The sequence below is a fragment of the Strix aluco genome, chromosome 3, assembly GCF_031877795.1.
Source record: "Strix aluco isolate bStrAlu1 chromosome 3, bStrAlu1.hap1, whole genome shotgun sequence".
Lineage (NCBI taxonomy): Eukaryota > Metazoa > Chordata > Aves > Strigiformes > Strigidae > Strix > Strix aluco.
The window spans coordinates 60,870,026-60,886,450 of record NC_133933.1 but is presented as its reverse complement, the minus strand read 5'-3'; the positions used below and the strand labels follow the sequence as shown (position 1 = coordinate 60,886,450).

The following is a 16,425-nucleotide window of genomic DNA, read 5'->3' as shown; positions in this document are numbered from 1 at the left end:
ATACACAGCTGTTCTTTTGCTGAACAAGGCTTGGCAACAGGTGAAACAACAACTGCACACTTTTAGATTTCATGATACTAGCAAATATAGTTGGATTTGTGCCTCTGACATTAGAATTGACTCCCTGTGCAATTTTAAGCAAATTCAGTTCTACTGAGCCTTTTGCTCCAGTTGCAAGCCCATTTGCTCCTGTTGGTTGTCCCCTACCCAATTTGATGGCCATTTAATGAAAGGAGTAGTTATATTGAGAGGACTCTACAGACTTTTATCTCTTTTTCTTTTTTCAAACCAGCTTCTTTTCTCTCTGGTATTACAGTAGAAACATGCTTATTTCATTTTTAGCTTTGACTGGTACAATATGAAGAGTATATGTTATGTAGAAATCTCATGCGTTAGCTGATTTTAATGAAAATTTCTGTACAGAAGTGTATTACCTATCAGGCTTCTCCAGTCCTTAATAAGGGTGGTGTCTAGTTTGGGGAGAGATTGACTGTTTATTTGCATTGTGAGGAATATCAGAGAGCAAATTCGTAGAACTACAGTGGGAGCCAAAACCTACTTGTATTCAAAAGAGAGCTGGTGTGGTCTATGTTTTTAAGTCTTCCTTTGATTGATTGCTTTTATGTTTCCATGACAACATAAAAACGAGTAGTTTTAAAAAAAATATTCATTTCTTTTTTATTATTTTTGGAGGGATTAATTCAGTCAGATTCTTACAAGATGTTTTCTCCAAATTGCTTTGTGATTGCTGATCACAACATGGAACTCATGGGCTAAGTCACCTGCTGTTTCTGCTCCTCAGCTGGGTGACTGAGGCTTTTATAATAGTAGAGGAAGCACGAAAAGTACATGGTGCAGACACTTGCCCAGGCCTAAGTTGGTATGGATGTTCATGAAATTTTCGTTCCATGAAGATTTTAAGACAAAACTCACTTGCATACCAGCATACTGAAGATAAAGAGATGATTCCTTCGGTACCATTTTTCACTATTTTTGGTAAAACTCAGAATAAACAATTGCTCAAATCTCTCCAATGTTTGCACTTCAGCAAATTCAGTATGCATAAGGAAATCCAGTGAAGCCACAGGAATCTTGGATTTCTGTTCATTTTTAAAAAAAAATGTTTCATATTCACTGTTTGTGTTTCTGTCCTCAAATACAAAGACATATGATTGAGTAGAAAGGGGAGTCTATTTTTTTTGTGCTGATTTTGCTATTGTAACGGGTATTCATGTTGCAATTTCTCATGCAGTGGACTATGTCGGTTTTGTAAACATTTTTCTTTTTTTTGCTCATCTTAATCATAAGACAGCCTCTCAATAGGATAGCCTTCAGGGGGTGTCTGCATCCATAGCGAAATCTATCAGCTAACACAAGTCAGAGAGTAGATGTAGGGTCAAAATAAAGGGAGAGACTTGTATATGCACCCTGATTTCAATAATTCAAAATCTGATGGTGTCTTTTGTTCATAATTGCTTTAGGCCTTCCAGAGACAAGTGCATGAAAGTCTGACTCAGCTGGAACTGATCAATAAACAATATCGCCGCCTGGCCCGAGAGAACCGCACTGACTCTGACTGCAGCCTCAAACAGATGGTTCATGAGGGGAATCAGAGATGGGACAACTTACAAAAGCGAGTTACCTCCATCCTGCGCAGGCTAAAAGTATTTTTCCATTTTTAAGCCCTTCAGTTTCACTGCTATACTTATGAATCAGGAGTACTCCAGAAGCTTCCAATTTAATGCATTTGCATAGTTGTTTTGAGGGGATTTTTACCTTTGGAAGAGGAAGGGAGCTTATCTGTTCACTTTGTCTGAGGTAACCAAAGCATGAAGTCTGCAGGGAAATGCTTGGTGACCTCAAACACTACCTCCTTCATAGAAGATAACTCTCATAGGTCAGCTAATTGCAACTGTAGATGATGTTACTGAAAAAGGAACCTTAGAAAGCATGTAGGAAATGAAAGAAGGAGGTGTGCTGAGTTTAGGTTGGGTTTGAAGGGCATGAAACCCATTTCTTCAGAGAACCACTATTGCTAGGGTCTTTTGGGTTATTTGGTCGTTTCATGCCACTCCATTTTCCACCCCCCAGCATTTTATTGGCCAGCGTGAGGAGTTTGAGACAGCACGTGATAGCATCTTGGTATGGCTAACAGAAATGGACCTGCAGCTGACCAACATTGAGCATTTCTCAGAGTGTGATGTCCAAGCAAAGATAAAGCAACTTAAGGTAAAGAATGATTGAATGGTAACAGGAGGAGGGATGAGAGAAGGGATAAAAACATTCAGGGTGGGAAAAGAATTTAAGAAACATTATGCAAAAATGTAGCTGGATACAGTCCCTTACTTGTAGGCTGAGACTTCAACCTCCAAAGTTATGGGCTATGTCAGGTTTCAATATGTGCTTTTCTGCCAGAGTGGAAAATCTTTGAACGGTGAAAAATTTAAAAAAAAAAACAAGGGTGATAGTCTCCGTTCCCTAATCAAAAGAGGAAATGTTGATAAAAATTATTAATGTCAAGTTCCCATTATTACTGACACCTAAGAATTACTATATTTGTCAACCATTTCTGCATAAGACAAGTCATTATCTGGAGAGAAAAATATCAAATATCATGTTATCCAAAATTCCAGTGTGGTAGCTTTAGCATCTGTGTTCATTCTAGACATTTGGTCATGGGCATGGCTTGTTTAGAGAATAGCTTTCTTTCCAAATACAACAAGTGAGGAATGAGATGGTAAACCATGAAGTATCACTGCTTTTGGCTGGAAAGACTGTGGAATGCTAAATTTAATTGCTCATTGTTGCTCATGCCAATATTTGTAAAGATCCCTGTTTGTTACCCTCACCATTCTTGCTGAAAAACCCGAAGACTTGCATCCTTAATAACTTAGGTAGTTATAATGTTGATTTCATTAATAAAGCATGGGCTTCTCTTTTATGCAGGCTTTCCAGCAAGAAATTTCACTGAACAACAACAAAATTGAGCAGATAATTGTGCAGGGTGAGCAACTCATTGAGAAGAGTGAGCCCATAGATGCAGCTGTCATTGAAGAAGAACTAGATGAGCTGCGTCGTTACTGTCAAGAGGTCTTTGGACGTGTGGAACGCTATCACAAGAAACTCATCCGCCTTCCTGTGTGTATACTTACATACATACCTACTTGTTTGGTTTGTTGCCATTTCACAAGTGTGAGAATGAGAAGAGAGATGTTGAAATGAACTAACATGAAACTTCTGTAACTTTCAAAAAATCCTGTGGTTTAATTTTATTACAACCCTGACCTTCTGCCTCCCTTCATTATATGCTATTTACGTCCTGTTCAGAGAGCAAACTTGCCAGATCTGGAATTTTTGTAAATCATCATGAAAATCCATGCAATCTGGAGATTTATAAAACTTTATTAATGGGGATAGCAGTGTGGGACTGGTAATAAGAACATCTTCCTGCTCTGTCTTGATAGTTTTCTTCAGCAGGTTATTGAGTTCTGTTTTGTTTAAAAAACAATGATAGAATGATTCTCCCCATCAGAAGAGACAGAAATTTCTCTCCAGAAATGAACACACAGCTGAACAAGTGAGAGCAAAATGATTTTTTGGTAGCCCAGGTCCTACTGAAGGAAAGGAACAAAACCCAGGGTTTTCAAAATAGGAAGAAATATAATGAGAGATTACTTGATTCCAGAGTTTTCTCTAAATTCATGTCTGAATTACAGTGACATCAGTAAAGTCTGAAGACATTTGCTTGATGTGAGACTTTGTGGTGCCTTAAGTAATTAAAATGAGCTGGCATTATGAACTTTTTGTTGCTTTGGCTTTTTAGTGCACCTTAAAATAATGAAGAAGTGCAGACAAATGAAAAATGGAAATCAATGTGACTGTTGCCTAATGCTACTTTATTTCACTGACCCAGGCTGACCATGCAGTACCTCTGCACATTTCATTGAAGGTTCTGTTTGCATTATGCTTCTAGCTGACAGATGACGAACACGACCTCTCTGACAGAGAGGTGGATCTGGATGAATCAGCAGATCTCTCTGACATACACTGGCACGACAAATCTGCGGACAGCGTTCTCTCCCCGCACCCCTCTTCCAACCTTTCGCTGCCTCTTTCCCAGCCGGTGAGAAGCGAGCGATCAGGGCGAGATACTCCTGCGAGCGTGGACTCCATTCCCCTGGAGTGGGATCATGACTACGACCTTAGCAGAGACCTGGAGACAGCTGTTTCACAGGCACTGCACTCTGAGGAAGAAGATGGAGGACAAGAGAAGGACTTCTACCTGAGAGGAGCAGCTGGTATAGCAGGTATGGTGGCAAAATGTGTGTCCTGCTATTCCCTAGTAAAAAGAAGCAAATGTTACATGTGTGATTGCTTGGCCAAGATGCTCATGGAAAAGCAAAATCTTCAGGGGCTATTTAAAATAAACAGCTTTCCCTAAGTGATCCCAGTGGCCTTCTGGCATTAGACACAGTGATGGAGATTCCTGGGTGACTACAGCCTTGGAAAATCGCAAAAGCATATATGATATGGCAGGGAATTGGCTGTGTCTCTGTGTTTGTGGCCTGCCAGATGGAGTATGTCATCTGCAACAGCAATGTGTCGTAAGTTATTCTGACTAGAAGAAACTATACTGGATATGTCAAGAAGTGCAAAACAAACTGATGAAGAAATGCTGTGGGAGAGATCCACAAACAAAATCATCAAGTGCTTAAGTAAATCTTAACTCAGTCCTTACCCAGGCAAGACTCCAGCAACTGAGTGTTAGCCTGAGGTGGGATCTTGGGTCTTGCTTTCCAGTGAAGTTGGAAATCCTTTCTAAGTGTGTGTGCTTTGTGTAACAAATCTTAATGAGTGAAAGTGCCCAAATGCAGCCAGTTCTGGGGGAAGACATACTGGTATATTTATACTCTGATCTTCTGGCTGTTTTTTGCTTTCCAGATCATTGCTCTGAAAAGAGTCAGGTTTGCCTCAATATTAAGAGACTTTCTAGCAGGCTCCCTGTGTTTCAGTCTTCACCTTTTTTGCTTCTCCAGAAAGGATGTTTGCTATTGGAACCATTTATATATTCCATCCCATGAAAAGGACTCCTGCTGTGAGGAGACAGCCATTGCTGAACAGTCGATTTAGACTGTGCTTTTATTTTTTCAGATGTAGAGATCCCTGAAACTCTTGAGGCCTATGTAACACTCACAGAAGACGCACTCAAAAATCTCTCTGGTAGGCGTCAAAAAAGACTAAGCATAGCCAGATGCAAATACCACAGTGCACAAGCATAATTTCTTTCTCTTCTCTTAGCACCTGCTATACTTTTCACAACTTACAAGATAAATATTTCTTACATGGCAGCATTGGCATGTTAATGTAGAAGTATCCTGCTTTACTACTTGTACTTAAAGGCATTATTAGGTGCATGGATGAAACAATAATGTTTGAAGTATTGGCCCTCCCACCTCAGCTAACTAGACTAAACTGATCAGTAGGTTACTCTGGTCTTTATTCTCTGGAGTCCCTCAACAGGACTTAATACTTTGTTGTGCCTCTGAGAGAAGAGTGGTTTCTACAAACATTAAGATGAAAAGATACAGAGCAAAACGTAATTGTTCAGATTTGCATTTATTTTTTTAACAAAGCCACAGCTTGGATTATTACTTAGATATTATTACTTAGATACAAACTTTTAAACAGTGCCAAGGTGAAGACTACTGGACTACAGTAGTAGTCTACTATCTTTATCTTAGTCTTCTATATTGGAAGATGATTTTTTTTTATGTTGCATTTTTTACACAAGATTAAGCCTACTGTTTCATTTGCTCGGTGACTCTCTCAGAGGGAGGGTTTAGATGCACTTACAAATAACTTTTCTCTTGATTTCAGTTTTTCTCTTTTGAAATAATGACTTCATTGCAAATTTGAAATAGCAAGCATTTAAAATCTCAGCATTTGTGGCACTGACATCAGGTTCGCTGTCCATTTTTATTTTTTCCCCAAATCAGTGAAATAATATTATGGTTGATTAAGAGTATAAATAATAGCAGTACATATAGAAAAATGTGTGTAATTTTCTGACCTGTGAAAGTTTTGAAAGTAGTGAGGGAAAACTCATATTGAGCACTTAGTTCTGTCTATTTGGGGTGAGGCAGTGTTTTATTTGAAAAAAGATTAACCATCCAAGAGGCTCCATTTTCTGCAATTACGTGGACAGAAGCCTCCCCTTCTCTATGCATGTTTTTAATTGTGTTTTTATAAATAAATTCAAACTGTCTTTGTAAACAGATGAAAATCAGGCACAGCGATAGAATATGGATAAGAGAGTTCTCATGTGGTCCTCTATGCTGCAGCCTGCTTCGGATTAGAATTGGCTGTAGCTAATTCATATCACAGAGTTCAGCTGACCTCTGTAAGGAAAATACAAGTTAGTCCTGCTTCAGGTGTGAGTTCCAAATGGCTTGGATGAATAATACCATCTTGCAGATATGCTAAGCATAATTTTCTAAAACGCCTAATTGGAAAAATACTATAAATTTTGCTGCTTAGTGTGGTTGCCTAAGTCAGTCATGAACTACTTGCTGTGGGCTTTCAAAACAATCAGTCATCTATGAACCTTGAGAATATATAACAGTATCGCTTAGAGTTTGTATACTGCTTTCAATCTTCAAAATTGTATACAAACAGAATCCTTTTGTGTAGATTGAAATTCCACTATTTTTTAGTGGAGAGAAGTAATACAAAGGGAAATGAGGAGAGATCAAATTTTAACATGGATTTGGATCAGGAGTTTGGGATACAAGGTTTTATTTGGGAGTGTTTGTGAAAGGGAGCAAGGCATTCTCCAAAATTAGTGAGGTTAGAGCACGCTTTGCCAAGAACTTTCCCCTTCAGAGAGGTGAGGAATTCTCTGAGGGAAAAGTCACTTCAGAATAGTCACCAAGCCTGCTTTAAACTGTGAACTCTTTGACAGTATGCTTATGGCAAGCATGTTCATTGATATAGTTGTCTGTCCTCTGAAGGTCGCTAACACCCTCTACTGTAACTAGTTACCACTTCGCTTTGACATTGTACCGCTCATGCTGCTGCAGTCACATTTCTCCTTTACTGTTTAATCTGGATAGTATTCCTGATATTTATTCTGCCTGGGCAAAAGATTAAAAAAAACTTTGGGAAAAATTTGGGTGACAGTCACTTTTTTGGTTTTGGTACAGGAGAACCTGGTGCCCTGGAAGCACATATCCGACAGCTGGACAAGGCATTAGACGCCAGTCGTTTTCAAATACAGCAAACAGAAAACATCATCCGCAGCAAAACACCTACAGGACCAGAGCTGGATTCCAGTTATAAAGGATATGTGCGTGTATTTTGGAGCACAAGTTTAATAAGCACTCCAAGCTTAGATTTGCTATTGAAAGAAATATAGTTGTTTCAACAAAGCAATTAGATATTACTTCTTCTCAGACTTATTCATATGGTTGCTACCCTTAACCACATGCTATTGTTGTTTGTTATTTAGTGTCTTTACAATAGCATAAGATCACAGGAACATGACTCTAAGGAATTCATTTTCCTGTCACATATTTGCAGATGTCCAAAAGTACTTTCTCACATGTGTTTACATCCATCTAATGATGATATCCTTGTTTAAAATTCCTCTGCATTTAAAAGCAGTTTTTATAGCTTCATATACAGTATTCATCTTGCTGATGAATTATGTAATGATGATGAACTCATCATGTAAGCAAGGTTGCATATATGGAATTAAAAAGCTTTCTCAGAGAGGTTTTCTGCAAGAAAAATCTCCAAATCATTCAAATAATTTTATTACTGGGAGAATTGAAAGATTAGCTGCTTGGATGCATAGTAGTATCTCCACACTTAAGTGTATTTTCTTTATCACATCTTCTAGTGTTTTTGCCATAGTGTCTTAACATTTAGAATAGATGTCACATAAAGTCCTTCTGCACGATTTGGCACAGTGTCACTGAGTTATTTCTATTTAGTCTGAATTTATGCCTTAAGCCTCTATTGTCTCCATATAAATTTCTCTGATAATATCAAGACAGATTGTTAAAGTAATAGATTTTTATCTTCACTCTTAGACCTACTTGTGAAGAATTTTGGAAGTTACATTGTAATTTACATTTTCTGTGCAATTAGTCATGTACAGTGCATATTGAGGTGGGGTTTTTGTGTTTGTTAACCCAGATGAAGCTACTAGGTGAGTGCAGTGGAAGCATAGACTCAGTAAAAAGGCTTGGATATAAACTGAAGGAGGAAGAAGAAAAATTATCTGGACTTATTAACCTGAACAGTACTGAAACACAAACAGCTGGTAAGTAACATTTAGTTCTTTGATGGAAAGCAATTATGAAAAGTAGCAAACATGCAAAGTTTTTCTGAATAAACACTTGGTATTATTTATGGACATATATATTTACATGACTGTGTCTGTTACTATGTTCTGTTTAACATATCTTAATAGGAATAGTAAGTATTCCTTGTACATGCCCTGTAAAGAGATTAGGCATACAAATGCGTTTTAAGAACCCCTTCATATCATGAGACATAACCCTAAGCCTTTCAGAATGTCCCTGTGGATGCAGTGCATTTTTGTTGAATGTTTTCTGATGTAAAAAGGTTGTTTATATTGCTGTACAAAACACGTAAGTCAGCATTCATTTCTTCTAATATTAGCTTTCACTACAGAAATCTATATTCACCTGATAGAAGTATTCACTTGATTAATTTTAAGCATAGCTGTAGAACAGGAGGTATTGCACTGTAAAAACAAGGATTTGTTTCCAGAGACTATAAAGGCAACATCTCCATTCTTAGCTTGGCAAGATACGCTACCCATGCAGTTTATTTAACTTTGATTTTTTAGTTGATAAAATTATACAACTTGTCCTTCTGCCATAGCATCTCAAGATAACTAGCAAGAAGAAACAGACCCTAATTTATTTCTTTTCAGTGCAGGTATTTATCTAGTGCATCAGCAGTAGCTTAGGCAAATGCAGTGAGGTGTATTAAATTGTGATAGGTACAAATACCAATGAAAATAATGATAAATATGTGACTAGTTAGACATACTCATATTTCTTACCCAGTTTGCATTTATGCTCATTTATGATGTCTTTATACCAGCATAACCTGGTTTAGACCTGCATGTATCAACTTAATTCTGTTCATAGAAGTCTGACATTAGAAAGTGGTAAAATTGCCTGCTGCCTGGAATCATCAAGATTCTTCATTCTTTCTCTCCAACATCACGTTCTTCAATCTAATTTAGTTTTCAGTGTGGTGTGTTGTGGGTTAGGGTTTTTTGGGTTTTATGGAGCATTTTTTTTTGTTCTGCACAGGATTCAATTGATGCAATTGTGTGTGTGGCTAGTGGTTTTTTGGCTTTTGTTGAATTTGATGTTTATCATTTCAGGTGTAATTGACCGATGGGAATTAATCCAGGCTCAAGCTCTAAGCAAGGAGCTGAGGATGAAGCAGAACCTTCAGCAATGGCAGCAGTTTAACTCTGACCTTAATAGCGTTTGGGCTTGGCTCGGAGAAACTGAAGAGGAACTGGAGAAGCTCCACCACCTTGATCTCAGCACTGACATACAAACTATTGAGCTCAGAATCAAAAAACTGAAAGTGAGTTTTATTTCTCTTTTTCATGAGTTACCTTGTAAACAGACCTGGGTGCAAGAGATACATTGAAAAGGTTGCCAATAGTTGCAGCTGGTTTGCTCCATTCTGCACCTAGCGGGCTACTGCTGATAACAGAAGTAACTTGGAAAGTGATTTTATGAATCACCTTTTGGCAGAAAAATGTACCACTGGCATTTCCTATATAATCCAAATGAATTTTTGAAATAGTAATTCTGTGGCAATGCTGTAATTCCATAATGTACAGATAATTCCTGATGTCAGCTAAACTGATGAAAGGAAAAAAAAAAAAAAAAAAAAGCCAAGTTAAATCAAATCTCTTCTAGTCCAACTGGTAACACAATAGCTACTTTTAAAGAAATGCCTCACTGGGACATACTACTTTGTGTGGAGGAAGGAGAGAGTGCCCAAAGGGGTTGTAGCCTATCCATTGCTATAACCAGTGCAACATAGGAAAAATTTGGTGTCACTTTGCAATATTCCTGTTTCTTCTTCTGACATCTCAGATGCATCAGGATCTGAATGCTGCCTTTGTGATCTCTTCTGGATGTTTTACAGCTATAAAGATCTGCAAATATGATGGTCTACAACTTCACATTCAGTTATTAGCACCTTATAAGCTTGGGCACAAAAATGTGGGAGCCAATGTCAAAATGCACTGTGCTCCATGCTAAGAATGAGGTGGACAGATAGTAAGACTGTTTCCAGCAGTGATCCACTAAAGCATATTAATGCTGATCTTCACTGTAATACAAATATAGCTGCCATAAGTACTACAAAGGTCACTGTGACATGGGGCTTTTAAGTAAATGCTGTAAAGTAGGTGGAAGAGGGGGCATTTCATAAGAATCCTGTTCTTATCTCACCCGCTCTTGGAAAGCCCATTAGTGCCCTCCAAACCAAAAGAGGTGGGGTTTCTTTTGTGGCTTCCAATGTAAACAAATCAGTTTTTATACATGTCCTGCTTCTATAAATTGGAGTAAGTTGTTTATACTCTTTGTATGTTTTCTTTTCCCTCAGTAAAAGCTTTTATTTTAAAATACTGTTGACAGCAGTTTCCACTTGAAAACATGTTGGGTTTTATGTTTATCAGCAAAACTGAAAAGTGAGGGCAAAAGTTTTATTGTGAACTAAAGTACAATTGTCCTACGTCTCTAAATTTTGTTGGGCCTGCTCCATGTTTAAAATGTCTGAAACATGAGCCAGATCTTTAAAATTCAACTATGACTTCAGGCTTTTAAGACTTTACAAGTTTAGTTGGCTTGTTCTAGTTTATGCTTACAGTACAATTTTAGTAGATTAGTTAAAGAGTGAACATTTGCAGAGTCACAAAGTGTGCACAGAAATCTCCTATCCAGAGTAAAGAGACTGTTACAGTAAGGTACTATTCTGCAGTTGCTGATAGCAAATCACTGCATTCTTGTGGTGCCTTCTCTACTTGGTTCTTCTGAAAGTCACATGTTTTACCAATTTCCGTCCTTTCTTCCCCCGTCCCACTTTGTCTTATCATCAAGGAGCTGCAGAAAGCAATTGATAACCGCAAAGCGATCATCTTATCCATCAATCTGTGCAGCTCAGAGTTCACTCAGTCTGACAGTGAGGAGAGCAAGAAGCTTCAAGAGCGCCTGTCTCAGATGAATGTGCGCTGGGACCACGTATGTAGTATGATCGAAGAGTGGCGCTGCTCATTGCAGGATGCATTAATGCAATGCCAGGTCTGTATTGTGCTTATTTTAAATTGTCAACATCCCACATATCAAAAATGTAAACCATATTGTTACCTGGTGTGCTCATTATCCAGTCTGAAACTTGCCCATGCAAGCCAAAATACAGCTTCAGTATGTGTTTTCTGAAAGATACACCTGCACTATGCTGAAGTATGTATTTCTAGCCCAAGATTTTCTAAGTTTGTCACCTCTGAAATAGTATTCTAATATACTGTTCTACACTTCCTTGTAAGTTATGTTGTTTAGCCAGTACGACCTATCATAGAATAAACTAAAAACCTGAATTTGATTGGAATTTTCTGCTACGCTATTAAAATCATCACTCATCGCTTGCAGGATTTCCATGAAATGAGCCATGGTTTGCTGCTTTGGTTAGAGAATATTGACAGAAGAAAAAATGAAATTGTGCCCATCAATCCAAACCTGGATCCGGAAACGCTGCAGGATCATCACAGACTTCTAATGGTAGTCTATAATCACCTCTTTCTCTCCCAAAACACATCATCAGAAAAATACCTCACCAGTTTTATCTTTCTCTTCAAGGGTTAGCATTGTACATTGCATGCTAACATTCAACTGTGGGACCAATATCAGTAACTACTTTGGTAGGGAACACTACTCACTTCCATTAGTAGCATAACTTGTGTTTTAAAATCTCAGGCAACTGGTACGCTGCTGTCCATTTCATAGATTTCAAATGTCCACTTTTAGTGAGTTTTAGCTTTTTTCCTCTTTTTTTAACCTTCATTAAAAAACTCTGGTGCTTGCCTTGGCAACAGCAAATCAGACGTGAACTGCTGGAGTCTCAGTTGAAGGTGGCGTCACTGCAAGATATGTCCTGCCAATTGCTAGTCAATGCTGAAGGCAAGGACTGTCTTGAAGCCAAAGAAAAGGTGCATGTCATTGGAAACAGACTGAAGCTTCTCTTGAAAGATGTCATACGTCATATTAAAGACCTAGAGAAAATTCTAGACATTTCAAGTAGTCAGCTGGTAAGTCACGTCTTCTTTCTTGCTGTTTGTTGGGCACGTTTCCCACTGTTTTGACCGTCTTTCTCTGATCAGTGCTGTTGGTTGCACTGTTTCTATTGTTTGCAGTACTTATCAAGATGGTACACATGTAATCTTGAATATCATAAAGTAATCTTACACTACACTTCATAATGTAAACATCTCTTTTGTGATATGGTGGGGTTTTTAATCCACTATTTTTTTGCTATTTGGTGTAGCAATAAGTATTGAACACCTTGGTTTTTTTCTCCTTCCATTACTGATTCAGCCAACTGGCAAAGTATATGAGATAATTATTCTAGTTGCACTACTGAAAATTATAGTGTGTCAGTTTCTACTGGAAAGGAAGATAATGCTCACTCTGTCAAAGCGGAAAAAAAAAAAGCATAAAATAAATTCTGTAATAGGCTAATAAATCTCTCATAGAGCCTTCTGAGCTCTGAGCTGTGCTCCAAATCTTTTCAAACTATCATGTGTCTCAGGGTATTTGAGAGGGAGTTATGCATACATGTTCGCCAACAGTGGCAAGTATAAAGTAAAGATTTCAAGGTTCTCCTTTAGTTAACTTTTTTTAAAGTCTTGGATAAGCAGAGTGCATAAGGCATGGGAACTCAGATCTTCCCTCCTTCTAATGAATTTCTGCCTGTTTAAGTAAATCTTGGTGGTACCAACCTCTTCTTGTAATTAAAGGCCAATAAAGAGCAACAGGTTTTTCCCCTGTATTAACTTTGGTGGAAAATGCCACCTAAAGCAATTAAGTTTTAACTACCTGTTTGCTTCTCTTTTCCTTCGGGACTAACAGAGAAAACATGTAATGCCTTAGTCTTATAAAATTTGGTAATGAAATTTAACTGCTTTATTTTATTTGCTTTGGAAATAACTCTACTGGGATTTCACTCAGGGTTTTTTTTTTTTTTAGTTTGCTTACCTGAACAGCTAGTTGCTGTATTTCTGAGCTCTATTCCTTCTGAACTTTAGGAATTGTCCTCATGGTCCTCTGCTGATGAATTAGACACATCGGGCTCAGTGAGTCCTGTATCTGGAAGAAGCACTCCAAGCAGACAGAGAACGGTAATTTCATGTCATATATGTTCTGCCACCTCCTGGGTGGGAGCTCTAGATGTCTGCAGTAGCTCTAGTCAGCTGGAAGGCCCCCATTCTCACTTGATAGGAAAGGAAACATCATAAAGCAAGAACAAAACATAGCTGCTTTCCCCAACCCTGCTGCATATGCCACCCTGCATGAAATCAGAAGTGGTAAATACTATCTAAAACCAGGGCTGTCAGTGTGGTTGTTTTACCATGGTATGGCATGTCGTGTCTCTTGTATTTTGCTCTAGTGATGACAGCACCCCAAAGTCTAGTCTTGTCTGGTATAATCAGTCCTCCATTTCTGTTTGGCCTTCACTTCAGAGCTGCTTCATCGAGAATCTCAATGAGGTTTTTTTGTCATTTCTGATGAAGGTTGCAGGTGGTCTTATTGAGACTTTGGGTGAATGGCTAAGTAGAGCTGAAGGGCATAAAACATTATTCAAAACAGCTAGTTGCACAGGACCTAATCAATGGCTATGATGGCAACTCTGGAGTTTACATTGCTGGCACAAAATTCAAGAAATATAGCAATACATGCCTAGTACTTAACACTTCCATACTCTGAGCCCAAAATGGAACTGCAATTATTTTGTCTTTTTCTGCAATTCTATTCATTGATTACTTTGCTTTTTTCCTTAGTTCTTAAAACAATCAGGTTGGTTTTGGTGTTTGGTTTTTTTTCCATTTGCACTTTTTGTAAAACCTCTAAATTCTTGATAAATTTTATGGCTCTTGAAATTGATTTTTTTTTTTTTTTTTTTTTTTTTTTTTACATTCACTAGTTTCCTTTTAGATGCTAGTATGAGAATGTAAAGGAATACTGGCTTTTCAAAAGAAGAAAGAATATAAACATTTTATTTCAGAGGTCAATGCTTTTATCTTTTAAATTTAAACTTAATTAATAAAAGCTCTGACATCACAGATGTAACTGGAGGATGCCTGACCATTACAGGAAATAGAGAAGTATTTTACCGTGAGATCTTTGTCTAAAGAGCATGTAGAATTATAATAGGTTTCATTTTAACATTTTAATAAGCATTTGTCTATCTAATTTGTTAGTGTTATATATGTGACAACTTTTTTTCATTTTTGTCCATAATGTATAGCTAAGTTGTATTATTCCTTGGGGTCTGGTTTTCAAACTTCTGGTTTTTGTACCCACAATTTTGGAGGCTGAAGTGATGTTGTTAGGAATTTCAGTGCCAAATATACTGATGCTAAATAAATGAATACTAATACCAAAAATACAATCAGAATTATAATAATCTAACTGCATTAAATATTCCAGCAAATAGTTGTGAGTGCACAAATGCACCTACAGTTATTTGGCCTTCAAAATTGTGGGGGGATGGGGGTGGAGAAGAAGCCAGGCTTGTCAAAGGAGGCCCTTGGACCTTTTTCCTTGAGAATATTAATTTTGCTGCATTTGCATTTTGAAATATCTATATTTGCCCATATTCTCCTCAATAATTTTTTGACTATTTCATATTACAAATTATATGAGCTAAATTTCTAGTGATATTTTTTAAATCCAGAGCTGCTGTTCATAAACGCAATGACTAAACTGTTATTTTCGAGTTCACTGTGTATGTTCCAATCATTTCCATACTCAGCTAGGCTCAAAGAAAAGCCAGTTTCCTTGGTTCATGGGTATTGGTCACTTCATTTGATTTATTATTTTTTTTATGTTTCCTTTGCTGCACTTTTAGTTTAGTTTCATCAGTAGCTTGTCTTTATTTGCCTGGACTGAACATTCTTCTTTCTTTACCCCCTGTTCATTGCAAACAGCCACGGGGCAAATGTAGTCTCTCACAGCCTGGACCCTCTGTCAGCAGTCCACATAGCAGGTACCTTATTCTCCTGGTTTCCGCACTTTGTTCTAGAACCCCAAGAGGATGATGGAAATTGGCCGTGATTCTTCTCTGTCCACACCGACTCTGTCAGGTGGCCAGGACTCAAACAATTGAAAACTTCCCTTTTGTTAATAGTTTGGCAAAAGGGGCTCTCGATTACTTCAAATTCTTTGTTAAATGGATGTACCAGCTAATCATTGAACATCTACAGCTTTTGCTTCCCAGGAGTGCTGTGTATTCAACATTTATTTTTCATACGCCTGATCGGGGTGTGTGTTCACACTCATGATATTTAATGATTGTTTATTTTGGCATGATTTAACAAAAATGTCAGTAGGTTCATGGCAAACACTTTTTATCATCCTCTTTACCTCTAGATATTAAATTAAGGCAGGTAATAGGCCAATACCATATTCTAGAATTCACAAAACCCACAGATCTGGATGAGACATACTAACATCCTTTTCTTTATTTTATTTTATTTTTTTTCCCCTGAAATGTTTTGTTCAGTTTGTGGGTTTTAAGTACTTGAGACTCAAAATTAAAAGTCAGAATTTGAGGGTTTTGAGACTTGGGGTCACTTTCTCTCCCCTCTTAAGATGACTGCAATATAACGTGCTAACATTGCCATGACTCTTGCCAAGTGCTTGCATCCATGTATCCCTCTGGGAGCAGCACTGCCCCATCTCTGTCTGACCAGCAGAGAGCAGGCTTGCAGCTACAGCTTTTTGCTTTCCACCTTGTCTCCAGCAACCTGTCATCTCTGCAGCTAACAGTGCTTCTGCATTCTTTGTTGTTGTCAGTGTGATGTGTGTACCTTCACTCTTTCACTGATCAGTTCACTAGCCTCTAGAGCTATGAAGTTTAAAAAAAAAAAAAAAAACAAACAAAAATACCAAAAAAACCACACAGTAAGTGAGCAGGCCAGTATGTGTGAAGAGGACGTCTTTTACTATTTCAGCATCTTACACGTTGCAACACCTAAAATAATCAGAAAGTATGATGAAAATATATTTGTTCTTACAGTTAAGTCCTAAATCTCATTTATTTTCTTCATATTGAAAATTAACTAATTCATTTAAAAGTAAC

The 16,425-nt window shown here is 37.7% G+C and overlaps 1 protein-coding gene across 17 annotated transcripts in view; it reads left to right on the top strand.

Moving 5' to 3' along the window:
* The window catches only part of SYNE1 (spectrin repeat containing nuclear envelope protein 1), a 322,087-nt gene that overhangs the window by 298,088 nt on the left and 7,574 nt on the right, over window positions 1–16,425 (top strand). For 11 of the 17 annotated variants that reach the window (XM_074818773.1, XM_074818777.1, XM_074818781.1 and 8 more), the window contains 13 exons: window positions 1,482–1,664; window positions 2,092–2,229; window positions 2,947–3,138; window positions 3,974–4,307; window positions 5,152–5,220; window positions 7,203–7,345; window positions 8,200–8,326; window positions 9,428–9,639; window positions 11,169–11,369; window positions 11,718–11,846; window positions 12,161–12,373; window positions 13,370–13,462; window positions 15,272–15,330. In XM_074818773.1, coding sequence (XP_074674874.1) covers window positions 1,482–1,664; window positions 2,092–2,229; window positions 2,947–3,138; window positions 3,974–4,307; window positions 5,152–5,220; window positions 7,203–7,345; window positions 8,200–8,326; window positions 9,428–9,639; window positions 11,169–11,369; window positions 11,718–11,846; window positions 12,161–12,373; window positions 13,370–13,462; window positions 15,272–15,330 — 2,093 coding nt within the window. The remainder of the gene's footprint in view (window positions 1–1,481; window positions 1,665–2,091; window positions 2,230–2,946; window positions 3,139–3,973; window positions 4,308–5,151; window positions 5,221–7,202; window positions 7,346–8,199; window positions 8,327–9,427; window positions 9,640–11,168; window positions 11,370–11,717; window positions 11,847–12,160; window positions 12,374–13,369; window positions 13,463–15,271; window positions 15,331–16,425) is intronic. The other 6 variants (XM_074818787.1, XM_074818786.1, XM_074818780.1 and 3 more) reach the window with 3 other exon arrangements.